Source organism: Lonchura striata, chromosome 2 (genome assembly GCF_046129695.1).
Source record: "Lonchura striata isolate bLonStr1 chromosome 2, bLonStr1.mat, whole genome shotgun sequence".
In the NCBI taxonomy this organism is placed as follows: domain Eukaryota; kingdom Metazoa; phylum Chordata; class Aves; order Passeriformes; family Estrildidae; genus Lonchura; species Lonchura striata.
This window is the reverse complement of record NC_134604.1, coordinates 93310141-93337520: the sequence shown is the minus strand read 5'-3', so window position 1 is coordinate 93337520 and position 27380 is coordinate 93310141. Positions and strand designations below refer to the sequence as shown.

General features: G+C 44.7%; 1 protein-coding gene across 2 annotated transcripts in view; it reads right to left on the bottom strand.

Annotated features, from left to right (window-relative positions):
- IRS2 (insulin receptor substrate 2) overlaps positions 1-8667 on the bottom strand; it is a 28730-nt gene extending 20063 nt beyond the window's left edge. The window contains exons 1-2 of one of the 2 annotated variants that reach the window (XM_021545604.2): positions 4719-8667; positions 867-3488 (exon numbers count right to left, since the gene is read on the bottom strand). In XM_021545604.2, the coding sequence (XP_021401279.2) occupies positions 3463-3488; positions 4719-8229 (3537 nt within the window). In that variant the 5' untranslated portion in view covers positions 8230-8667 and the 3' untranslated portion in view covers positions 867-3462. Of the gene's footprint in view, positions 1-866; positions 3489-4718 lie in introns of those variants that run through there. The other variant, XM_021545605.2, reaches the window with a different exon arrangement.
- Between the last annotated feature and the right edge of the window lie 18713 nt (positions 8668-27380).

Genomic DNA, 27380 nt, shown 5'->3' with positions numbered 1-27380 from the left:
CTTACAAACGAATGTTAGTTTCTGTAGCTATCTTGAAAGAAATCAAGTAATCAGAAGCAATCATCAACCTAAGCATTTCCTCTGCCTTGAGCAATGACTGTACTGGTTCACTTTAGAACAAACCCACCATTCAATTTGGTCTATAACAATTTATCTTAAATGACTGAAAGTAACCATGACATTCTTCCTAGGAGCAGTATAGCTAAACAAATTAAAGTATAAAGCAAAAAAGAAGTCTAATAGATTTTGTGATATTCTATCTGTGTGTAACAAGCTGACACCCATATAACAAACATAATTTACAATATTAAAAGCTTCATTTAATACTAGGTAATTCCAGTTTACATTTTTTCTTTATGAGTGGCACTGCTAGGTTCAGATCTAACCATTTTGGTTTGGTCACCTGCAAAGTGTCATCTGAAAGACAGTAAATTAATTTCAAGATGTTTAAAAGAAAACCTCAACTTTTTAATTCTAAGTGTGAGTTAAAAACTCAAGCTATGTAAGTTATTAAAATTTGCTCAGTTCTTTAGTTAGTTAGATGTTCTTACAGAACTTAGCAGTAAGAGAAACTACTACAATGGATTTATTCAAGAAAGACTTTAAAATATTTATAGATTTCTAACACAGCATATAGTTCTTTTAATACTTTTAAGAAGTCATTTTAAAATGAGCATTAATTTTGTTAAAGAGACAAACATTCTCACATTGCTCTGAGAGCCAAAACATTTTGGCAGTTGGCATGAAGAGGTCACAAAAACAACATAATAATACAAGTCATTGTGTAAAGGAATCCCAAAGAAAAAGGAAACAAAGTTTATGTTTTTCCACAATCTAAAATGCCATTAGAAAGAAAGAGAAAGAGATTGCTTAAGATAGGCTTTTTTATTGTTTAGATGCAACCATAAAACCCTCACAAAACTAAAAGCTATGCAAGAGGAGGATCATTATTATCAAAAATCACCTTATGAACAATTTTAAGCAGATGCATTACAGATGAGGACTTCTTCAAACAAATCAAGGCAAAAGAAACTGACAGAAAGAACCCTCAAGGTTTTTTGTATTACTACATATAGTATCTGCTCTATTTTAGAAAACTAGTCCAACTACTAGAAACATCTACAAGTTGAAACTACAGAGCGCTCTGTGAATGGAAAAGAAAACAAAATTAAAGATAACCCACTCTGGTGACTTAGATTAAGGAAAAATTCTCTATTATACACCAACTAAATGTAATGGTCATCTTAATTAAGAATTCCAGGATTAATACAAAGGATAAAATCTTAACCCCACTGAGACAGAAACAAAACTCCTATCTGACTTCAACTTTGACTTCAGAACTAAAACCCACCATAAAAAGTCACATAATTATTGATTGTAATCTGTCATAAATATAGTGGAATAAGTAATTCACACTTCATAAGAAAAATGGGTGTAAACATCTCCATAAATAATTAAATCATACACAGTCCATGTTTCTAAGCAAAAAAGCAGTCATAGTTTAAGAACAAAGGCTAGTTATTAGCAAGTAACAAGTTTTAACCCACCAATAACAGTATTATTTTATTTACATTTCAGATGAAGGCAATTGTTTCTCCAACTCCTAAATATTTGCACATTTTTAGAACACAGTAGAACTAAATGAAGTGATAATTTCAAGCAACATTTCAACTGCTCTGTTTTGACAGTAGCTGCGGATGCACTTCTTGCTCTTGCCATGACAGGATAATATGGACAGAGATTTCCAAAAGCAAAGCACTCTCTACAGCAGAGGTATAGCAGAGATATACACTACACATGGAAGCTAGCCACCTTTAAATTATACAAATAATTTTCCTTAAAGCATTTATCCACATATAAATATAACTACTGCAACAGACCTTAAGGAAAAAGTCAAACTGATTTTTAACATGTATTTTGCACAAATCAAAATATTCTTTTTCTGAGAAGGTAATTGCAAGGAGCTTATTTGTATACTCTATCTCAGTCTCCTGTTGTAAATATTAAACAGAAGTAGATTCTCCATCATTTCAAAATTATTGCAAAAAACACTTGAAGCAAAACTTCTCATTTTTTTAATGTAGTTAAAAACAAAGTTTGAAAAAAGTGCAAATTAAACAAACAATGCTGATTATATAAGCTCTCTCCTCTGCAAATCAGTAATGTTTACAAATTTATATTTTCTCAAATCTACTGTTACTACTGATGAAACAATCTTTTCTATGTGCAAAATACAGTTTTCTTTAAATAGAGTATGTTTCTCAGTAAAACAAAATTCTTAGCAGTCTCCCAAATCACAATGTTTGAAACTCAAATACATTACCAAAATTCTGGGCGACCTTTTTAAGCACTGGCAGAAGACCTTCCACAAACAAACTTTAGTATGAAATCCCAATGAAAACCAAAAGGGAAACTAGGAAGTCCGCAGAAGTTTATTATTTGATTAAACTTACACCAATGAAGTCCTTTATGATGTATTTCTCCTTCCCCATGCTGTGACTTTCCCAGGTTGGCTGCCACAAGTGCAATTAACCTGATGCTCCGTTTTTTGGTACCCGACCCACTGCTGGCTGAGGATGCTGGTGGTATGAGGTTCTTCCTTTCTACCTTGACCTGACTCTGGTTCCATCCATCCCTGCATCCCGTACCTCTGAGTGCACCCTACAGGCTGGCACCCTTCTCAGGGAAGCAAGGTGCTGGAGAAGACAGCCCACGTCCTACAGATAGAGTCAATCCCAAGGAGCCTCCCCACACCACTCCTCCATGCGGTCTGCGTTTAGAAGTTTACGGGAAAGAGGAAAAACAAACACACGTGCAGATTAAATATTAAAATAAAGACAAGCCCACAACCGTCCTTGGACAAACACACGCAGCAGCAGCACCGAGCCCTCTCCGCGGCAAGCCGTGTACCACATTACACGGCTGCGTTCCCTGCGTTATCCTTTTGTTTACAGGACGGAAGGCCGGCGGTCGCTTCCCTCTCCTTACCGGGCCGCCCGCCGCTCCCATTCCCGCGCGCCGCTGCCGCGCCGGGTTTTCGCGGTAACCGGTGCCGCCCCCCGCCCCCCTCAGGGTCAGCGGCTCGGGAATGCTGTGGAAATAGCTCTTTCCCAACACCAGGCTTCATCTGCAATCGGTGCTGTAGGTGGCTCGAGACAAGCTCCTCGTTTCCGAATAAATCCGTTTGCAAAGCAAAGGGGCGTGATCGTCTGCTGGCGCCCGGGACCGCCATCCCAAGGCCGGGCAAGGAGAGCGGGGCTGCAGCATCCGCACCGGGCTCGGGCAAGCCGCAAGGATCCTGAAAGCGACTGAGCAAAACTAAACAAGAGACATATAAGGCTTGGCCCTCAACCCTTCCAGTCATTCAGAATAAGCCTTCATCTTTTCAAACTCTGACATTGCATTCAACAATCCTCTCGTCTTAATTAGGTTCAAAGCTTGCTCTGCAAACGGTGGCATCTCTCATCTTTTCCATCTTCCTGTACTTCCTATCAAAAGAGAAAATATTTTCTTCTTCAAAATCACCTAGCTACTAAGGAAACAGAAAGAAAAAGACCCTGCAAGTGGCTCTTACAAGCTTTTGCTGTTCACTTGTTATCGATGCCTCTACCAGCACTGTGAATAAAGAAGCAATACCTACTCTCCTCCAAGCAACTACTACGTGGTTTGTCATTTCACCCAGCTGTACCCATAAACACACATTACAGCTACCTATATATAAGCTACTATGTCTTCCATAAATCCAAGAGACAAGAGAATCCTTACAAGTGTCTCATTATTAACTTTTCCTCCTCGACAGACTGGCTGTTCTGCACCCTCCTCAACCAGCACCCAGTTCTGTATAAACCCTCACTGACTGAGATAAAGTGGAGTACTATTTTGGTGAAGAAGGAAGGGTATTTGTTTCTTTCCTTTTTTTCTCAGCACCTAATTAAAGGAATAGCTACATACTGAAAACAGAAAGTCTCTCTCACCCTAAATTTCAGATTTCTTCAGTTTAACACCCAACATTTGCAATCCATGAGCCATCAACTGGGACATTGTGACACACCAACACAGGCCCTGAAGTGAAATATGCGATACAGCATACAACAGCTCAAGTACATAGTGACTTCTGGAAAGAATTACCATTTTTAAAATTCACATTCCATGCTCACATGATTTACTGTTAAACTTTTGCAAGAGATAAGGTATTTCAAAACCATATTAAATTTATCCTCCTGAATTTGATATTCCAGACCTTCTCGGCCAGAGAGCCAAGGATTGTTTCTGTAATCTGATGTCCTCAGTCAAACAATGCTGTTTTTAACTCAATCATTTTACGTTTTTAAACAGTATTTAGAAGCTGCATCAACATAAACTATTTAGGTCACATTTTCCAAACACTTTCCAAAATCTTACTCAAGAAAATTCTGAATGCAATCCAACCACAGAAACTGCGCAAACAGCAGCTTCTCATGGGCTACCCAGAAGTATAAACACATAATAACAGCACAGTAGTATTGAAACATGAATAAATATTCCAAAATTAAACCCCTTTCCTCATACAAAGAGCCACCAAGCTCCTCCAAGATTGCTTATTGCAGGACATGTACAAAGGGATAAAAGTGATTTCTAAGGAAGCGAAGAGGGATAGTGCTCTACACAACACCACACAACCTTGTGATGGTAAACATAAAGCACAAACACGCACAGCAAGCACTGTGAAAGCTACTCACCTTTCACAGCACTGGCTTCTTTCAGGTTGTGAGACAGAAAGTCTATGCTGGCATAGGTGCTCATCTCTACTCCATTGATGCCCCCATTCAGGAGGTGCCTAGCTTTCAACCGGGATTTGTCACAGTTTGCCAAGGACCCATCCACAACATCAATGGCAATGTAGTTGAGGCCATTCTGGAAGCCAGCCGAGGTCTCCCGGCACATGGGACTGCTACCCTGCTCTTCCTCCAGGCCTTCGCTTTTCCTGAGGGACACGTTCTCCACCGAGGCCGAGTTGTGTCGTTTGGGGTTGTGTGCGAAGGAGGGGGACACTGGGGTCACAGTGGTGGTGGAGGAGAAAGTTTCTGAACTGTGCCTCCTCCGCCCCTGGGGATCTGCCCGGATTACCTTTGCCCCCCGATTCGGGTCTGGGGGAGGGCTGGAGAGAATGAAAGCCTCCACCCCAGAGAGGGTGAGCCTCTTCACACCAGATGTGGGGCTGGTGACCCGGGCACTTTCTGGTTTCTGAACAATGGGTTGAGGTGGGGTAGTGGCCATTCCAAAGGTCATCTCAGTGTAATCACCACCATCCGATGGGCTGGACGAACAAGCCATCCCCACAGCCGCTTTCAGGTAGTGCCCATTGGGCTGGCTGGTGCTGGAGGAAGAACCTGGAGAGAGAGCTTCCAAGGAGCCCACCGAGACCGTGCCTGACTGGGAGGGTGACTGTGACCCGAAGTCAATGTTCATGTAGTCAGAGAGAGGGGAGCGCCTCTGCCCCGTGCCCGAGCCCAGGGAGGAGGCTGGGCTGTCAGCAGGCAGTGAGGGGGGAGAATAGACGGCAGCATCCCCAAAGTCAATGTTGATGTATTCACCGGGGCTCTTGGGCTCAGGCGGCAGAGGGTGCTCATTCATGCTGGGCAGCATCGTCCGCAAGGTCTCCAAAGAGAGGCGGCTGGGCCGGGCCACCCGCTGGCAGCGCTGGCTAAGGAAGCTCTCGGTCCGGCTGTGCCGCAGGGGCGAAGGCACCGTGTGGCTGGAGGGGGCGAGGGTGCCTGCAGGCAACTGGCTCGCTCCACACACCGCCTCCTCCGGGATCATCCTCCCCGGGGAGTTCATGAAGACATACTGGTCGCTGTCCTTTGCCATGCCCTGACTCTTGTAGGAGCGGGGTAAGGAGCTGTATGAATAGCAGCTGGGCTTCGGGGGCTCACTGGACCCATGCCCTGAAGGGGCAAAAAAGAAGTCTGGGGGGGTTAGGGAGGGAGCTTGGGGCCCATTCTGGGGGTCCCGAGGGGACATATTGATATAGTCACCGTTACTCAGCCTTCCATCTGAGCTCTCCATGGACAACTTGGAGCCGCACCACATCCGCATGTACCCACTATCGTCAGGGGAGCTCTCCCCAGGCGAGCTGGTCTTGTAGCTGCTCCCGTTCCCCGGGGACCCGCTACCCACCCCTGCCCGGGGCTGCAGGATCTGCTTGGGCGCAGACACGCTGGTGGGGCTCATGGGCATGTAATCATCGCTGCCCCGGCTTCCCTGCCCTAAGGCTGCGGCCACACCGGGGGTCATGGGCATGTAGCCGTCATCATCTTCCCCTCCTCCCCCCACTGCTGGCGGGCCCAGATTGGTGCTGCTGCTGCCGGAGCTGCAGTGAGAACCGATCTCGATGTCCCCGTAGTCCTCCGGGTAGGGGGTGTAGGTCACTTTGGGGGAAGCCCCGGCTTGGCAGGAGGAGAAGAGGCGGCCGGCACTGCCGGCGAAGGTGGCGCGCATCAGCGTGTACTCGTCGAGGGAGGCGGAGGAAACCTGCGGCGCGGCGGGTCGCTGCCGGCACGGCGTGGTCAGGGAGTAGGTCCGCTTCCGATGGCACCTGTCGCTGGCAGCGTCGGGGCAGGGCCGGTAGCAGAAGCGGCCACTCGGGGGCCGCTCCATGGCCATGTAGCCGTAGAGGTCAGTGCCGCCCCCCGGGTCCCGCACTGGGGGGGTTTCGGCCACCGACTCGGGGGTGTTGCTGCGGTTGCTGGCAGTGGAAGAGGAGGAGAAGGGCCGGAGGTCGCCGCCTGGGCTGGAGCCGTACTCGTCGAAGGACATAAAGCCGGCATCGCTGGGGGAGCCGGACACGGAGGCGCTGCCGCTGGACGGGCGCTGCGGGTGATGCGGGTGGGCAGGTTCGGAGCCGAGGCCGCTACTGGAGGAGAGGCTGATGGGGCTGGTGGCGGAGGGGGGAGAGTGGGAGGCGGGCATGGACATGGAACGGCTGCTCTGCAGCCCGCCGCCGCCACCGCCGGCCAGCACCGGGAGCAGCTTCCCTGCCTGCCGCCCTCCGCCGCCGCTGAGCGTGTGCGAGCGGCTCAGGGGGGTCCGCACAGGGCCCGGGCTCATAGGGCTGCCGGCCGCAGAGCCCACCCGGCAGCCGTCGCCCTCGCTGGCCGTTCTCACCCGGCACGGCGTGCACTTGGTGCTGGCGCCGGCGGCGAGGCTGTCGGTGCGGGAACGGCGGAGGAGGCCGGTCTGGCTGGGAGGCAGGTTGACCAGGTGGTGGTGCCGGCGACCGGGCACGGTGATGGGATGGGTGGCGGAGGCGCCGCTGCCGCCGGGTCCGCCGGCCCCCCCGGAGGAAGAGGAGGAGGAGGACTGGCTCTTGCTGCGGGGACGGAACTCGGACAGCTCCTTCAGCGCCTTCATGGCTTCCAGGATGGTCTCGTGGATGTTCTGGGCCACCACCGAGTCGTCCGCTTGCATCCAGAGCTCGCCGGGGCCGGTGGCGGCCGAGCGCCCCACCTCGATGAAGAAGAAGCTGTCAGAGTGGCCGCAGCGGCGGATGTTCATCAGCTGCAGCGTGACCGAGGGCAGCTCGCAATTGAGGCGCACGAACCCAATGGTGCGGGCTGAGAGGCAGAGCCGGTGGACGCCGGTGAGGTTTTTACTCTGACCCAAGCCCTTGGGCTTCAGCGTCACCTGCCAGACCTCTCGGTAGGCAGCGGTGGCCGGCGCGATCAGCCCGTAGTTAAGGTCTTCGCCGGCCGCGGCCAGGGAGGCGGCGGCCGCGCCGCAGGAGGCAGAGAAGGGGGAGGCGAGGTGGCGGTAGGGGGACCCCTGGCAGGCCGCCTTGCCCTCGTTGAGCAGGTCGGTGAGAGCCCTGTACCAGCCCTCCTGCTCCTGCTCGTTCTCGGCCGCGACAGCGAAGTACTCGTCCTTGGTGTAGAGGGCGATGAGGTACTTGTGCTTGGCGTCCGCCCGCTTGTTGATGTTGAGGCAGGAGTCCAGGGCGATCACCCGCTTGGGCGCCCCAGACTTGTTCCTCCATTTCTTTTCGCTTTCGTAGTACTCCAGCCGGGCGCCCCCCGCCTCCTCCCCGCCGCCGCCCGGGCCGCGCAGCACGAAGAAGCGCTTGTGGCCGTGCTTCTGCTTGCGCAGGTACCCGCACTTCCTGACGCCCTGGTTGTTGTTGTTGTTGTTGTTCAGGTTGGGGCCGGGCGGGGAGCTCAGGGGGGGCAGCAGCCCCAGCACAGCAGGGCTCGCCATCCCCAGCCCCGCGGCGGGAGCGCCGCCCGGCTCCTCTCGCTGCTGTCGCCGACGCTGAGCGGATCCGGAGCCCGAGCGCCGCGGCGGAGAAAATAAAATAAAAAAAACAGAAAGACGGAGGGAAGCAGGTAAAATAAAGTTATTCCTTCGTAGAAGAGCGCAGTGCTCGGAGCCGCAGCGGGATCCTCCGCTGTCACTCTAGGCAGCGGGTGCTGCTGGCGGCCGCCCGGCGTCCTCCCCGGCTCGACTACCGGCGACGCCGCTAAGGCTCCCCGACCGCTGCTGCTGCTGGTGCTGCCGGCGGGAGTTTCGCCGTAAGTAACACATCGCGCACCGAGTGCCCCAACTAAAGAGCAAAACAACACGTGACCGCCGCCTCACCGAGGGCTCACACACCGAGACGGGGCGGAGCGCCGCCGCCGCCGGCACCGCCCCGCATTGGCCGCCGGGCAGCGCGAAGGACGGCTGCGGCCCGCAATGGGGCGGCGGGGCGGGCTCTCGGCGCCGAGGCGGCGCGCCGCCGTTGGACGGCGGGAGCCTCGCCCCCCTCCTTCCCGCCCCTCCGCGTTCCCGCCCACCGCCTCCGGCCCCCCTCGGGCGCAGCGCAACCCGTCGCTGTGGCCGCTGCTCTCCCCGCGCACAGCGCGGAACGTGCCGGGGGCGCGGGCACGGCGGGGAGATCCGGCACATCCGGCGAGCCCCGGTGCCGGCCCTCGCCATCCCTCGGGACAGGGCGGGGGGCTGGCGGAGCTCGCCGAGGCCATATCAGGTGCTGCGGACCCGCCGGGTGGAGCTTCCGGCCGTGCGTGAGCGCCGGGCGCCCCCCGCACGCCCCCGCACACACGCGCGTCTGCGTCAGCCCTGCCCGCACACGCGCGGCGGCTCCGCGCGCTCCTCCGCCCGGTGTGTCACAGCGCCCACGCCGCGCGCGGCCGCCCCCGCGCCCTCCTCCCGCGGGGCCGCGCGGCGGGGAAATGCCACCCAGGGAGGGCCGGGGGGCAGCGGCTGCCGCCGTTAGCCCGTGTCCATTGAACAGCACCAATTCATCCGGGCGCTTCGCTTTAGTGGAGAACAAGGGCAGCGTCCGCTTTTCGTCTGGAAACGATCCCGGCTCCGCCGGGGGATCGCGGCGCGGTGATTAGGGAACAAGCGGCGGCGGGGGCAAAGCGGCCCCCGGGCCCCCCGGCGCTCCCGCTCCCTCACCGGCGCTCCGCGGGGCGGGACACGGCGGGGGCGGGGGCCGTGGGAGGTGTCGCGCTTGTTTACCGGGGACCCGCGCTCGTCAGCAGGCGGGCCGCGCCCGCGATCAATGAGCGCCTTTCTCTCCCTCCGGCGGAGGGAGGTGAACGGCGAGGGGGGGCGGAGGGGCCCCGGCCGGGGTGGGCGGCAGGAGGGGCGGGGGTCGGTCCAGCCCGCATTTTCCTGTGTGAGGCGGGAGCGGGGGAAGGAAGGGGGAGCGCAGGGGCCCCGGCGGGGGCTGCGGGCGGGGATGCCGGGCGCTCGCCCCCGATGAGGGCGGTCGCGGCGCGTCACCCAGCGCGCTGAGCGGTGCGGGAGGACAGCGATAGTAAGAGTCAAAGGATGAAGGGAAGAGGCTGTACTGACACCGGCCAGCCTGTGCCTAACCGCAGCCGCATCTCCGCCCGCCTCGGCAGCGGCTGGGGAAGCCTCCCTTTGCACATGCCCGGGAAGAAAAGTGAGGCTGGGGTCACGCAAACATCCATCTGTGTTTTCCCGTCTCTCCCTGGAGTGCCGTCGGATACGCTTTCATTTGTCGGCCTGCGCCGGAGCTGAAACAGTAAAGACGAGGGGGGAGAAACCGCAAAACTCCACAAACAAACGAGCAGGGGGGGGGACAAAAAAATCACGAAAGTGATGCGGCGCTTCCAGCTGCCGCCGTGCGGGGCCGTGGCCGAGCTCTCCCCGTGTTCCCGACGGGGAAGGCGGCGGGGCCGCCCGCAGCCCGCATATACTGCTGTGGCAGCTCAGCTCCCTCCTGCACGAAATTCTCCGCGGCTTGGGTCATAATAACTCATCTAGGAATTAACAGCTGTAACAGGGGGTGATTGGAAAAGACGTCAATTCACTGTAAATACCGGTATGCTGCAGTAAAGCATCTTATGAAAGAAGACCTTTCCCATCGTATTATGGGCAATTAATAGCATTTACATTAGGTAGTACTTACGGGGGTTTATTAAATTTAAGGGGGGGGGGTCAACCGAGTTAGAGAAGTAATTTGAGATCAGAGGCACCAACCTATCTGCAGAAGCAAGAAAAGAGTGTAACCTTAGGCAAGGTACCTGTGACCTCTCTGTACCTGTGTGATTCTTCACAGAAAATGATGTTGACAATCTCTACTGTCCTGGCAATGTGCTTTGATTTCTGTATCTGGAAAAATGCCTATAATTGATAATTGTATAGATTATATTTAATGATTGCATAAGAAATCTCAGTGAGGACAGCTTCATATGAAAACTCAGGAATAGTTGATTTTCTATCTATGACTGTAGTGGGCCAAACTATCTCCTAAATCCACACTACCAAACACATAAGGGAGTTAGTTATCTAACTAAAAGTTTTTTGCCACTGGGTGATCTGGGCCTATAAACACAAACTTTTTTCTGCAAACCCCTTTGGAATCTGAAAATATTTTCCCTAGACATTTATGAAATATATTGGTGACCTTGAGCAAGCATTCTTAGGTCTGAAGTCAAAAAGATAAATATTATTCCATCTACTCAACATTGTCATATATGTTATTCTTGACCATGTGGGTAATACAGATTCAATATACTGACTATAGCAGCACAGCTTTGTTTGCAAACAATTTCTGTGGCAAAGATATTAAGATAGACTAAAATCCAAGTTTGCCGTTTATAGTTTTTATTTCTATATTGGCATTGATTGAGCAGCTCATTTTTAGCAATGGTTGATTCATAACAAGCATTATTTTTCATAGTTATTTGGTGCTTTCTTTTTAATGCATAACTGGGGTACCGAACACAAGAAGTGGGACTCAGGCATGTGTAAAATTCAGGTTAAAAAGTAAATTATTTCATGACCGATACTCTGGAATGAATGATCCTAGTTTACATAGATGATCTGTCTTATTCAAAGTTTTCTCTGAACTCCTTTGAATTGTTTTTCAACACTGTATCCCTTCTGAAAATTTTTCACAGCCATTTCAATGTAATTACGGGACATTTAATTACAATAAATGCACTAATACCACTCGTCCACCCCACTTTTCAACTGAAATTCATTGGTCCCTACAGGCTGACATGTCTTATGATTTAGCTATTCCTGTGCATTGTGTAGCAGTGTTTGAGTTAATTTCTGAAATAAGTGGGGTTTCAGAGATACAGAGGGCTGTGAATTAGGATGGTTAAGCACAACACATGCGCCCTTTTTCCACCAAACAATTTGAGGCACAACATAGGGGTGACAGAATCTTTAGTAATGCAACAGATCTGTCAGAGGATGTTTGCTTAAATCATCTATATACAACAATTTCATCATACTGAAAGAAAAAAAATTATCCTGTTTTACTCCGATTCCTTTTCTTCTGTCATATTACCCTACCCCAACTCTATTTCACTGCATCACCTTCCAGTTTGAGATCTTAACTGGGAATGCTTTGCTAATATTTAAGTACACCAACCAAATAGTTCTAATATTAGCATCTTTCCTGCCTGCTCAACTATGCTTTTGCCAGCATACCAGGCTTCAGCCATCTCCTTTTTCCTCCAAGAAAAATAAACTCTGTTGGGTAATGGTCAGATTTATCAAAATATACTATCTATGTGAGGGGCATTTGCCATCAGTTATGTCAGTCATAAAATGTTACCTCTGTCCACTCTAAAATGACAGAGGCATGCCTAGAAAATTATAGATCTTGCTTTTGGCAATGAAGTTTAGATATAGCAAATACAGTTTTGTCGGCACAGAGCCCTACTGATTGCACATTTCCATGCTTCAAGTACTAGGGGTTCCTTAGCTGTATTAAAAAAAAAAAAAAAAAAAAAAGTAGTGATAATTTCATTTATTGTGTATTTAAGTGTATTTAAACTTCATATTTTTATTACTGAGCTATATGGATGGATGCTAAACACTGGCCAGCAGCACTGTTTTGCAAGCAATTAATTTCTCAAGCCGTCGATGAATTTTGCTTGGGAAGGCTGTTTGTCTGAATAATAGTTAAATGATTGGATTTATTACTTCTAGGGGCATGCAACTGGTTTTAGTTACATCTGGAAGCTTGATTCTACAAGCCCAGTTCACACAGGGTCCAGTTGGGGTTTTTTGTTTGCTCCCTGTCCCTCTGCCCTCCACCTCTGTTAGGGGGATTGAAGCATGAGGCCCTATGATTATGTAGCTATATTTAAATACTGCCCAAAGTCACTCAAAAGACACTTTCTGAAAGACTGGATGCATGAGTAGGTTGAATTTGTGACAGCCTTTAAAAATAAGTTTTTCCTTTGTTCTTATTCTAAATATAATTTTGAAATATCTTTCAATATCAGGATAAGGAGTAACAGTTGAAAGGGATGTGTTTGATGTTTGGTTTGGCTGTTGCCTTCTACCTGTTGCCAGGTTCACAGAGCTGATGGTAGTGAAGCCATGGGAAAAAGGTGCAGAGAAAGATTATGTGCGTCAGCAACATTTTCTTATACTATCAAGAGTACAGTTATCTGTTCCAACAAAACAGAGTGATTTATGTTTTGATGTCCTTGAACTTCTCCATAAACAGATGAAGTCAGTTTATTCCCTGGTACATTTATTTGCATATTTCTCATACAGTGTCATTCTGGTTATACATTTCATAACCTGAGTGTAAGAGGACATGAACTCCGATGAACTTGTTTCTCGCTAACCTTTCTCAGCTCCTTTGAGTGCTAATGTACCATGACTGTGCTACTATCCAGTTGAGAAGTCTGTGTTATTTGGGAGGAAGGATAGGTCATCTTTCCAGATAGGTTTACAAAAGACTTTGTTGATACTACTCATTTAGCAACTCCTAACAGCAGCTTTTATTCCTTTATAGCAAGACTAATGCTAAATGATACAGTTGCCCTCACCCTTAAATAGGGGCTGTCAATTTTTTTCCTGTCCCCGGTCCTGTGTAAATAGCTATGGGTGGCTTTGTAGAAGAGGGAAAGATACTCAGAAATCACAGACTCTAAAAATACTTCTTTCTTAAGTAAATGTTACTTGCTTCAGTGAATATTGCACCCACAGTTTTCCAGAGAGTTCCAGGCTAAATAAATAGGGGTTACAGTTATGCAACTTCGTGCATATTCAGTAATTCTTGAAGCAAATAATACTTTAATTAATTATTTGAAATATATACAGAAATAATGTTGATGTCACTACTTTGTACGTTCTTACATGGAGGGGGGATTAAGCTGAGGAAAATCTGGAGCATGCCTTATTTACAGATTATTATTTTTTAAACTAATATTTTTCTGCATTTGGATAATTCCTTCCTCAAAATTTATATCTCAAGCGGCAGACTCAGAACCCCGGAGTCCCCAGGCAGGCCGATACGCCGGTGATGTTTGGGGGAAGCCCTGCGCAAGGTCCTGGGGTCTGAACGGTTCATCTTCCTGTGACAGGTGAACCCGCAAAAGGCCGGCTCGGGGGCAGGTCTCGCTGCAGCAGCACGTCCCCCGCCGGCGGTGCTCGGGCAGCAGCCCCCGGCCGGTCCCGCCGCGGGGCTCCGCCGGTCCCGCCGGTCCCGCCGCGGGGCTCCGCCGGTCCCGGCGCGGGGCTCCGCCGGTCGCGCCGGTCCCGCCGCGGGGCTGCGCGCGTCCGGCGCCGCCCGCGGAAATCGCCGCTTTTGGTAAATCCCCGGGGGAGCCTGGGGAAGGGCTGGGGGCGTGCGGGGGGTGTGGATCAGCTCCTGCCGCGCTCCCGCCCCTCCGCTGCCGGTGCGAAAATTACGCACTGGGGGCTGATATGCGTCAGCGCTTCGCAAGCACCAGGATTTTCTTCCTGGAACATCTATTTTTGTTGGTTGCGGGTTTTAATTTGGTTGGGGTTTGGTTTGCGTTTTTTGTGGTGTTTTTTTTTTGTGGTGTTTTTTTTTATTTATTTATTTTATGTATGTGCGCGGTGGGCGGCGGTGGCGGGGCTGCCCCCCCTGGCGGCCCCGCGGGGGCACCGCGGGCGCGTTCCTGCAGCAGCAGCAGCGCGCGGGCTCCGAAACGCGTCTGTTCTTGTTGTTGTTTTGTTGGTTTCGCTTCGTTTGGATTTTTTTTTTCTTTTCTTTTTTTTTTTTTTTTTCCCCCGGGGGAAATGCTGTCTGTCATTCCTACGGGATTGATCACTGATTTAAAAAATACTGTTATTTAAAGGAAAAAGTCTGATAGACTATAAATATCCTGGGGCAAAAAATAGTGTTTGTGAAGTAACAAAGACAAATATTTTCAAGCAATAATTTAATACCTCTCTTGCCTTTGAGAACATTCAGCCCTTTTTTCTTTGTTTTAAAAGAGGTTTTGTAATGAACTTTTTTGACCTGTATGGATATCCAAGATCTACGATCCTTTAGGGTATTTTTCTCTCCAAGAAAGAGTGGATGTTAGAATTCAATATTTCTTTGATGCAATATTTACAGAAAATTTGCAAAGCCTCATTTGCCCAAACACCATAGTACTTGAACAGAAGAGGGCTTGTTTCTTTGTCTATTTTCTGCTTTTTAAATTCTGTTTCTTACTAGGTAGCATTATTTTTGAAAATTTGTTTACATTTTTCTTTCCCTAGGCAGGTTGCTCTAGCCACTTTTTTCTGAATGCTCTTGATGGCCGTTCCCCAGCAAAATCATTCCAGTCATTCTGCTTTCCTCTCTGCCTTACTATTCATTTAGCTATTTGCCTTTGTTTCGCATGGCCTTTGCATCTGCTTTAAGTAGTAGCTTTTTTCCCTCTAGCCTTAAAAAAAAACAAAAAAGACTTCAGAAGGTAGCCTAACTTCTTCCATCATTTATCTTGACATCAGGATAATTTTGCTAACAGCAGGGGTAATGCAAATCTGGAGTGGACTGTCAAGGGATTTTTATAGAGTCCCTATAACTAGAGCATTTTAAGCTGCGTAAATATTGCTCAGGAATGACACAAGCATAGTTGTCCTGACTCAGGGCAGTGTGATAGTCTAGATGATCTCATGTTTACTTCCAGTCCTATTTTGTTGGATTTCTGTGATTTATATATATTTATAAATAGCTTCAGAATTGTTACTGTTGAAAGAGAAAAGAAAAATCTTCACTTTTTCTCTCTCTATATTATTTTTTTCTTTTCTTTTTCTATCTGCTAATATAACTGCAAAATAAAGAGTGTAAAACTATGATTATGAATCATTGCTTACTCTTAGTGTTTGGGATACACTTTTGGTGTAATTCTTACTCATGCAGGACATGTGCTGATCTCATTTGTGCATGCACAAGAGCATTGGGAATATGGAGATACATTTGGGGAAATAGACACACTACAGAGGAAAATCTTGCCTGCTTTTCTCAGTGTACCCCTTCAGTACACTGAAGTGGAAGTTTTATGTGAATAAGGTGAGGAAGGCTTGCCCTCAAAGTTGGCTGACTGCTTTCAAGGAAAATTAGCATCTATCTGCATTATTTAGGCAGTGTCTGGGAAACTCACTGGAGCCTTAGGCTTCCATTGTGTTAGACACTGTGTAGATGGGTAATTAATGGTGGGCCTCCTTCTGTTTTGTTTAATGTATATATTGTACATATGCAATGACTTGAGGAATATTGCTAATGTGGGGAGGCAAATGCCATTCTGCAGTCCCATGAATGTTGTGGCTGACAAGCAGTAGCTTCAGCTCACCCATTTCCTCACTAATGGACACTGCAGACACGCTCAGCATGTAAGGAACTAAAAAGTGTCAGCCTTCCGTATTTTGATGGGCTTATATGCGTGGAGGAAGCCCAACGCATGTCCTGAGGAAAGAGGTGGAGGATCTTTTTAAAATATATTTTTGGAAACATGTTTTTTCAGGTATGCAGATTAAGTGCAACTGTTAATTTCAGGAAAGTTAAGCATCACAACAAGACGAGTACAAAACTCTTGGCACCAGAAATGCATGCACTTTCATGTGCCTGTGAGAGAGGTTGAATAAAACCTCGTCCCAGTTCTTGGGCATAAGGGCTCAAACACCCCATGCATGCTACAGACTCTCTCATGGATTGTGGGGCATAAGAAGGAGGAGGCACCATGTCCAAGATACTTGTTGTATCAAGCACTGTTGTACCATGGTTGGAGGCAATCTGCATGTCTTATAATAATAATTTGATTAAAAAGTTGCTGTCAAGTAAATTCCACAAAAAAGAAAAAGATTCTTGCCTGTTCTGCCAAGTGCTCATGGATGCAAAACGAAATAGTCACTTAATGTTTTTTAAATATTCATGTGAACGTGACATGTTAATTACTAAAGTGTGAGACCACAAAATGAAATACAAGTGAAAAGTGTGCTTTCAGTTAAACTGCTGATTAAGCAAAGGAACAGCATATGTAACAGAAGAGAATGAGGTAATCATGGCACATGAACATGTTTTTAATTTCATCTGTTGCATTTAATCATAAAATAAGGGAGTGCTTCTGGGTGCTTCGCTTCATTCCTACACACTTCTTTTTTGAGACTCTTTACTGACTTGTAAAGAGTCTCAAGGTTACAGAAGTAGATTTTTTAAAAGATTAATAACTCCAAATGCAGACATTGCAAGAGCTGCTGTCGCCTCTTGGATGCAGCTGGTAAGGAAGTGGATCAGTGAGCTGAGATTCAATTCACTACCTTGCAATGACCAAACCAAAGTAAACCCTTTTTTCAGCTTGTAGTTAGGTGTTGTGTAAGGACCTGAAAGATGTCTTAGAAATGAAGCCTCCTAGGGGTCTCTTTTTCTTATATCCTCCAGTGAAGTGAGAGGACTTTGCATTTCTGGTACAAGGTATTCTGAGTTCGTTTGCTAACAAAAACCTCTATCACAGCTAAACTGAATCTAGTGAGAGATCCCTGGGCTGCACTGCACTTTGGTCTTTGGCTGAGCCTTGCCAGCATTTATTTACAGAAGTCTCCTCTGCAACTATTTCCTGAGAAAGTGTCCTTCTTTGTAATAAAATGACATTTTTGCTTTATTTAGTAATGGATAAACACAACCAGTATTCTAAAAATGTAATTATCACACTGTTATAAGTTAAACAGATACAGTTTATAGATTGTGGAATAACCAGATAGTTTTAAAGTCAGTAGTTGGCTGTAATTGAGCATTTGCTGAAAAATACCTATGGGGAAGTGATCTTGTTATTGTTGCAGGATAATCAAGTTTAAAAACAGCATTTGTTGTCTATATTTAAAGAAATACTTACAAGATAAAAATCACAGTCCCCAAAACATTCACAGTTGGAGACATCCTTACATTACCAATTCTTTAGGCAGGTAATACTGAAATAATTTTACTACACCATTTAATGACTTACTGATTTAGTGCTTTGTTGTTTTTGAGGGGTTTTTTTACTTTCAGATTGAAAAAAAAAATTAGTGGTTTTTCATATTTCTCACTTTTGAAGGCTCCCTGTAATTAATTCATTTTTATTTTCTTTTTCCAAACCACACTGCACACACAAATCAAATTGATACACTACTTTAAATGTTGCCTCCACTTGGATTTTAATATTCAGAAAAACCTGAAAATCTTACAAACCAGTCACTGACTCACAGAACCACAATATGAGTAAGGTTGGAAGGGATCACTTCAGGTTATCTAGACCAATCTCCCCATTCAAACAGGGTACCCTAGAGAATGCTGCACAAGATTGTGTCCAGATGTCTCATGAATATCTGCTGGAAAGGAGACTCCACAATCTCTCTGCGCAGCCTGTTCCAGTACTTTGTCACCTGCACAGTAAAGTTCTTGCCTATCTTCATGTGGAACTTCCTGTGCTTCAGGATTCCTGTGCTTCAGTTCCCTCTGAATTGTTTCAGCGAGACTGAGGAGCACACATCAGTTGACAAGGCTCCCTTCTATTTGAAAATGACCTCACAGAACTGACAATGTTTTGTCTCAAGTTCATTAGTTTCAGTAAATTAATTCCTGTCCCTCATTTTAAACTTCAAGTGCTGAATAGCTGTCCTAGTTTTCCTTGGAGGATAAAGGGGCGGAGCTAGGCTGCTATTCTATACCATGCGCATCCTCTGGGGAGAGTGGTTTGAGGGGGAAGAAAAGGGGAACACACCTTGGAAGTGGGGCCATTTTGTTTGGTTTCTTCCTGGGGAAGTTGCCAGGACCAGCCCTGCAGACTTTGTCCCTCTCTCGTTGCCGCCCATCCCTTCCCATCCCTCGGGAAGAATGCAGCTCCAGGTGGCAAGCGCAGCTGAGCCCAGCAGAGCGCACAGGCGGCGGGAATGAGCCACAGGAACGGAGCAGCAGAGCTGAGCCATGCCTGAGCTGAGCCTGAGCAATTCCTGAGCTGAGCCTGGCCCGGGCCTGAGCTGAGCCCAAGCCCAGCCGATCCCAAGCCGAGTGCAGAGCAGCTGAGCTGAAGACTGCCGACCGCAGCCGAGCCAGCAGCCCGGGAAGCGGGTGGCACAGTGCAGAGCATCCAGCTCTTTGGGTGTTTGTCCATCACTGCTTTTCATTGTCCCGGGCTCCGGGACAGGGAATGCCAGCTGTGCAGAGCGCTTGTCTTTGTCTTGTCAGCCATGCAGAGCTGAATCGAGGTGGTGAATGCCTCTGTGTGTAAAGCACCTTCTCCTTTGTACACTTTTGTTGGTAATGCCGTTGTTATTATTGTGCATTTCTTATTCCGTGGCTGTTTGGTTTTGATAAATTATTATCTCAACACATAGTCTCTTCCTTTGTTCCTCTCTCATTGGTGCAGAGACAGAGGGAAGGGGAGCAGATTATTTGGAGTTTAATTCCCACCTGGTTTTAAACCACCACAGTAGACCAGGGTATGTTACAGAAATGCAGCAGCTGTACTTTGCATTTCCAGAAGAGATGTTATATATGAACAAAACCCTTGCAATCCACAAGACGTGTTTTCTCTCAACAACTTTATTCTACTTTATTGTTTTTCTTGGATAGATTTTATACTTTTTTTGCAGGCTTAACAAGTCACTTAAGAATACGAATTCACAATTTACGTTGTATTTATTATAACAGCATGAACTTTAAAGCCAACTATGGAGGTTTCAGCTCTCATGTCCTCTGCAATGCAAACAACTTGTGATCACACTTGATTATGATATTTAAGTCTTCCTGTACTGGCCTTGAGGGACCATTAGGTTATATCCATAAGTGATGGGATAAGTGAAGACATGCTGTAAACTTGGCAGGATTGGCTATCCTGCATGTTTGGTGAGGTGGTTTCATCTCAGCTAACCACAGCTATCTAAAAGTTCAATGACTAATGCATTTTAACCTCTAGAGCTCTTTCATAGTAATAAAGGGAGGGTTATTAGTCCTTTCTTCTGAAAGGATTCTAGTTCTGAAGTTTAACATTAAGCATAGTCAATCTGGTTAATGTCCATTTTAATAATGGAGAAGATAATGTGTAGCCACATTATGTAGGTGTTGATTCCTACAATGTCAACTACTAATTCAATTTTTTTACAAAGTTAAGGCATTAACTTTGTACCAGGGAATTTGTCCAGACAGATATCATCTCCTCTCACCATGCCACATTCATCTTCTTGCCAGTTAGAGCATTTTAGAGCTTCTGTAGCATAAAACCCTGATGGACACAACATTGTGTGCTGTGCTTACTTAACAAAAGCATTCAGCTTAATTTGAAAGCCTCTTATATTTAGTTGTATACAGTTTTGGTTTCAAAAATCACAAAACAATGCATTAAAAAAGGTGTGACATTTCCATTAGAGAAGAATTTTCCTCCATTTGCTGTAAAGGGACTCTTGACAACTAACTAACACTTGCTCCCTCTCTTTTACAAGGCCACGATGAATATATTTGATTGCTTGCCTTTCTGGATGCAATATGACCACTTTGGAATTTATTGGAAATTTTCAGGAAACATTTTAGGCATTATGGAGCACAGCACAGATGCCTTTCCTGAAAACCAGGAAACGGGAAGACATTTGGACTTTAAGGTTACTCATTGCTCTCCAAGTGCTGTGTGACAGCTGTGGGACAGATGCTCAGCCAGCGAGGAAAGCCGGTGAGAGCAAAATACAGACATTTCATTTTTTCCCTCTCTCTTCTCACAGATGGCTTGTTGGTGATGGTAGAGAAAGAAGGAAGACACCAGCTGTTGGGTCATTGTTTTAGAAGGGTAGAATTACAGGCTATTTAGAAGAGAGATTAAAGACAGAAGCCCACAATGTCATTGATGGCGAAGATGCTGAGGGGCAGGGATGTTGTTCATCAGTGCTTTATTTATAACCTATTCATTTTATCCATTTTCATCATTATTGATCTTCACATTCCATATGAGTATCAGCAATTATTAGATTAGGTGATTTTTTTGACTCCTGTACTCTCCCAGCACCAATATCAGTCCTGCCCCCCATTTGCCTCTCGGTTCCCAATCTGTTGAATCTCATGCATTAACAATGACATTTGTACACTTGCTCCTGCCTGACTTCTCTCCATTTGGCCCACTTTCTACTTATTTTTGCTGCAGGCTCTTCTACTCCATGAACTGATGTTATGTGTCAGATCAGAGAGAAAAGGCTCAGGACTGTGAGGCAGTGAGTCACCAAAGGTACTTTGTCCCCTGAGGCATGTGGGGTATATGCCTGTGCTGCAGGGCAGCGTGAGGGCTGCTCCCTCACATGGCCTGATGCACCAGTCTGATTCCCCATCACATTATCAGCCATTATTTCTGTTTTATCCACAGACACTGACTAATACCAAGAGATATGCATCTCCCCATTTTTTTTTCTCTTCAGCTTCACCTCTCCCCACTTTTTTTCTCTGCAGCTTCACCTCTGCTTCCCTTCAGCAGCCCACTGAACTCTACCAGGTTACCGAATCCCAAGCAGTTTCTTCAAACTTCAGGTTTGACTCCATACAGAAGTGGAACTTAAATGTGCCCTTTTCCTGCTTCATGTTTTCCATCCAAAACCCTAGTCCTGAAGACTGGAGAGGACTAAGAGATCAGGGTCCCTTGGCTGGCTGCATGCAATCTCATATAGCTTCTCAAATCCCCATCAAACTTCTTTTATACATGCTCTCTCCTTTCCAAACTGCAAGAGTGAGGTGAGACCTGCAGAGAGTCTGCCTTTGTCATCTTTCCCTTTAAAAACATGCCAGGAAGGAAAACAAAGAGTGGAAAATTAGTGTCTTTCTCTGGTCCTGGAAGAGACTGGAGGAAGCAGGGTAGCTTGGATGGTGTGTGTGTGTGTATGTGTGTGCCACAGACAGCTCTGTCCTTCCATGCCAGTGATGACTGCCCAGGGAGGGGCCAGGAAAGAATTCCAACTCTTACACAGCAAATCTCTGGGGACCAGAATACAGGAAAATAAGCAGGACACAGTCAGGATAGGTTTCCCACTAAAAATCTTGAAAATTTCATCACAGCCTCAAGCTTCTTGATTCACTCTGAAACTTGTTTTGTACTCACTGAAATAAAAAAAAAAACCCAAACAAAAACACAAACACCACAAAGGCTAGCAAAATTGTGCAACTTTATTTACAAATAATGTAGCCAAGGTCTGGTTTCCCCAAACACAAAAAGGAAAAACTCCCTGCTGTTCTTCTTGTGCCTTATTTATGCAGATGTACATAACCCCTGCTAACTATTTCTTCATCTGCTGTGTTTGCAATATATCCCAGGGAAACTGATTAGTTTGTATAGTCCAAAACAGGGTGTCTGCAGGGTGCTAGCTTTCATTGCTTCTGTCTTTCTCTATGGTGAGCTTAATTTGGTCTGACTACAGCAGCCATAAGAAGACCATTTCTCACCCCTACCAGTGTAAAAACCAACATTAACCAACTTAGTGCTGTTTTGCATTAAAAAATTAACCATCAACATCAACTAATATTTTAGACCCACTATACTCTCAGTCCTGCAAGTGTAATCTCTGTTTTCCTCCCAAAATGGCTTTTAATTGGCAACATTTATACCCATGTAATTTCTACTTAGCTACAGTTGTCTAAATCATTTCCTGTTTGTAATCTATCCTCATAATTTCTCTCCTCTTGCCATTTGCAGAATTTGGAGGTATTATTACATTTTATGCCCTTCTTTGTCACCCTATAGGTAAATGGATTGAATAACTGTCTAAGGCATGGAAGAATCTTTGTAGCAGCACACTCGTGATACTTGGTAAATTTTAATTAACAATTCCACATTGAAATTCTGGGTTTTATGGTTTAATCTCATTTATTATATGTTGTCTTGGTTTTGTTCTAGTGTAACATTTAATCAGAGTGTCATGTGGTATCAATGCTTAACAGAAGTCTGAAAGGCATTGTTTTTGTCAACATAGTTACCTTACTTAAACAAATCAAATAATCAAAATTCTTATCTCATAAAAGTACTATGCAGTTTGTTTAACTTAACCTGTTTTGCATAAAGTCCTGTTGACTGGCAGTAATTATGTTACCATTTTCTATTTCCTTATGGACAGAGTCCCATATCAGCTGTTCCATTCTTTCACACGGAACCAAGGTCAAGTTAACTCATCTAGAGTTACTGTGGTCATCCTGTTTATGTTGCTGAAATATCCACACGGCATTAGGTTTTTCCAGGCCTCTTGGACTTCTCCAGTATGCCAAAGTTTTTTGCCAATGCAGAGCAGTACAAATTGTTTTTAAAACCTTTCAATCAAGTTATGTGGACCTGCCAATTTCAAAAAATTAATAGACGTTCTTTACCATCTGCTTTGGAAAATGTCAGAAGAGATGATAGTTTGGCAATGCAGAAACTGCTTTTCTTTCTAAATGCAAAACAGAAATATTCAATGAATGCTTTTCTTTTCCCCAATTAGTGATGGAACTATGTCAGCACTAAGATTTCTGTTGTGCTAAATAGTCTTTCAGAACTTCATAATAAAGTAAGGACATATTCTTGTTGTCTTTATCCCTACATTTTTTTAAATCTATTTAGTTTGCATACCAATGCAGTGCATTTATTAATGTATGAAATTACAACCATTATCTATAATTGTCTATTAGCATGTATATTCACACATATATGTTTATATAGCCTAATATATTGATGTACTGCTGTATGCAGTAATTGTAATACACATAATAATCAGCTCTGAATTCTGTGTGCACATCTTTAATTAGATAATTTCTGTGTATTTCTTGGTATGTGTTTTACGTTGAGTGAGAAATCATGTTCACAAGTCAGAATGAAGGATAGTGCAGTATTATAACATGCTTTTCTCTGGCATGAGATTTCAATCTTTAAGTTTTATAGGATCTGGGTCATTGTAGGGAATGTAGAACAAGAGCTTTAGCACATATCATTCCATTATAAGCCCTTTTTTATAGAGGCAATGTTTCTTTCTTTATAGATATTTATTCTTGGTCACAAAAGTTAACATAGAGTGGAAATCATCTCACCTTACTTGATAACATAGATATCCATATCTGAGCTAGTGATTCCCCAGGGTGACCATGCCACTGTCCACAGAGAAAAACAGACATTTTAGCTCAATGAACCTGACCTATTTCAGATGCCTACATTAGGATGGTATGAATCATGCCTTAAAGTGTTTTTTCTTTCTCCACTTTTCCCCCCACAGACAATAAAAGGAGACAGTGGTGATTAGTCCTGATTCAGTTCTTTTTACAGAGCAGACTTCTACATCTGGACATCTATGCAGAATTTCTCTTTTCTCACTGAGATTAAAAAAAAAAAAAAAAGTTTGTTATATAATCATGAGGAAAAGAAGCAACTGTACCTCAGAATCTTCAAGATACAAAAATTATTTTAAACCATTAATTTTCTATACCAGCTTGGAGTTGAACACTGTAGTGCCTCAAGGTACAAGACCTCAGTCCCACTTATGTAAAACAAATTTTAGATTAAGTCTGCTGAACAGCCTTTCATCATGGTTACTCTTCTCTCCCGTTCTACAATTTCCATCATATTTCCTCCATATGTAACAGGGCAACATTGTGTGGCCTAACAAGTAGAAGTTAATTGTAAGAGCAGAAATAAAAGGATAACAATGGAAAACCCCAAAGGGATAGAATACATATACTGACTTATTTTTATCATATCTTCATCTTCGGACTGAGTTGTTACAAATCACCCAACTCTGACTACACAAATATTTTAATAATTACAGAGATTCTCAGTATTGTATATCTTTAGTGACAGCAGAATAATAGTTATTTAACAGATTACTTTATACTGACCCACAGGTATTAAAAAAGAAATCTTTAGGCAAACACAGTTCCCTATTTTGGCAAGGATATTGTGCAATTAAGGAAAAAGCTATATTTTATTATTTTTGGCACAGAGGCCATTTCTTTGGTAATGACTACGTGTTCCTTTTTATCTTTCTCATCCATGCTACATTCAGCAACCATGGCCAGAGGTGTCTACACTGGACAAACACCTGTCTAATCTACACAAAAAGGAAAGGAAATCAAGGTGTAGCATATTTACTGATTCTCTGTACACAACAAAGTGATAAAATTAAGGAGAAATGGAAAAAAGTTAAATTTAACATGATTAAGAGGAAAGAGAATAGAGGAGAATGGTCATGATCCTTTAAAAACAGCTTTTGCAGGAGACAGACAGCAGATAAATCTAAATATGTTCTTTTTTCAAAGATAAAATTCATTCATTAATAGTGTGTCTACTGAGGTAGCAGTTTGCAGGTTCAGGTTTATTCTTCCACATTCCACATTGCAAAGTAGCACATAAAATGTGATTGTGTGGGACCCCATAACTTATTCATCTGCCCAAAGGGGTATTGTGTTTCTGAAGTTCCAAATAATATTTTCTGCTGCTCTCTTGCCCTAACTAACTTATACTTTCTGAAATTATTTTCCTAAGCTTGCTTGATTATATTAAAAGCTTTACAGAATTCAATAAAATCCCTGTTCTGTGATATATTAAAAAACTTCATATATAAAAATTTCCCTACTTCTGCCCCAAGAGGGCAGGCATTTTGTTCACAAATGTGCACTCATTTAACAACTTAATTGTGGGGCAGCACTGACTCTAGTCTTTCTGATCAGATGGAGGATCTTACCATCACTATTTTATTTACTTCTTGAATTTTCTTAGTGTTTCTGTTTATTTTGCTGTGAAATAATCTACAGTTTCTTTCTACAGATAAAGTAATTTTCATGAGGCAGATTTCTCCAATCAAGCATACAGCTTTTGAGTATTATTAATGTACAATTTTAAATCACCCCATTTGGTTGAGAATAAAGCATCCTTTGAAAGTCTCCAAAAACAGGGGAAGCATTGATATGTGGGTATGCTCAGTCTTTTGAACAGACAAAACAATCATAGCATTATTGATTTCTATATTTGCCCTTAATGAAAAAAATAGTATTAAATTGTCTAGTATTTCTAAAAATGTAACTTTCTTGGACTTACTGATCAGGTCATTCTAATATTAGTAAGTTTTCCATAGTGATAATCTGCTATATCATAGGAAAATGCCACCTTCTGTGAGGTACAACCTGAAGTGAGAATAATCTTATCTGTCACATTAATGGTAGAATTCTAGAAGTGCCTAATTACCTAACAAAATTAATTAATTTCAAATATTTAGTCTCATCAAGAAGTTCTTGTGTGTTGCCAACTCATATATGCCAACCAGGATTTTAGTTTTTGCATACAACCCATTCACAATAAACCTGACCATTTTTTCTGTGGATCTCTGTATGCAGAAATGATTACCAAATGAGAATGATGACTCTACAGATTAAAATGGATGATTATATTTCACCAAGCCAAGATAAACCCTTATGAAATGTTCCTTTCTTACAGCTGTGGGGCAATTTCTCCATTTAAGACTCTTGAAGGTTAATATTCCTAAACCTTTTGAAATGTCATCACTACTGAGCCTCACCACTTCATGAATTAGTTCTTAGTCAGTTCCATTCTCAGCTTCAGCTATGCACCTGTCCCTGAAGGTAAGCAAGTAGCCCTGGAACCTCTCGGTGGTCTTCAGTGCTTCTTGTCTGATGATCAATAGTCCTTTAAAAATAGGGCTCATTTCCAAAGTTGTGATGAAATAAGAGAAAATCATAGGAAATATTCCACTACTTTCTGTATTGAAGTATTCACAGTGAGCAAGCATGGGAAAAAACCAGAAGGGTAAGGCAATAAACCATGGAATCTCCCAAGAATGCAAAGCAGCAATGTTCTAACAGCTGTGTAGGCATAGCAATTCCATGTGTGTAGACATGATTATTCCAAAGGCAAATTGCGTCACCAAGGCTAATGAAACACCCTGGACATACTGCTCCCTTTTTCAGAGACTTGTCATAGATGCCCACAGCAAATTTCAGTTGCATGTAGAATTTAGGTCTCTTTTATAAGCTTTGTGCTATGTAGAGAGAACTGCTGAAATGCTTTTGAAGTAACATGTCAACAGATTACAAAGGCTAGTTATTTGCTGCTAAAAAAAGCCCCAATGCTTTTCCAATAAAATCATTTGGATATATATGATATGCGAAACTGGAAATACAGCCAAGTGCTGGATACTTTATCATAAGGTTACTTTAGCAAGATCTGCTCTGTCTTTTTAGACTGGGTCTGACCTTGGAAAATTGCCCTCACTCCAAAATTAAAGCACCTTATCTTGACTATGTTCTTATGACAGGAGAGCTGACACATGTTGGTTTCTCTAAGGTTAAAAAAAAATTAGTTAATCTTTTCAGCAGTAAAGTCTGAATCAATAGAGTCATCTTCAATGTGTGTCTCTGCAAAATCAGTGTGTTACCTGGGTGTTATATGTTACCAGGTGTTAAATGTGTTCTTCAATTTGCTCACTATTGCATTAGAACTTGATTAGCAGCCATGGTATGGATAGAACAATAGTCTGTCTGGTGATGTCTTTATGCATCACCAGACTAGTCTTAAGAATGACATAAAATGTGGTATAAAATAAGATAGATATGAGTTTAAACAGACAAAGGTTGATAAAACAAGTAACCTTGGCAGCCATACAAATGGCCAGTGAGGTGCTTTGTCTTG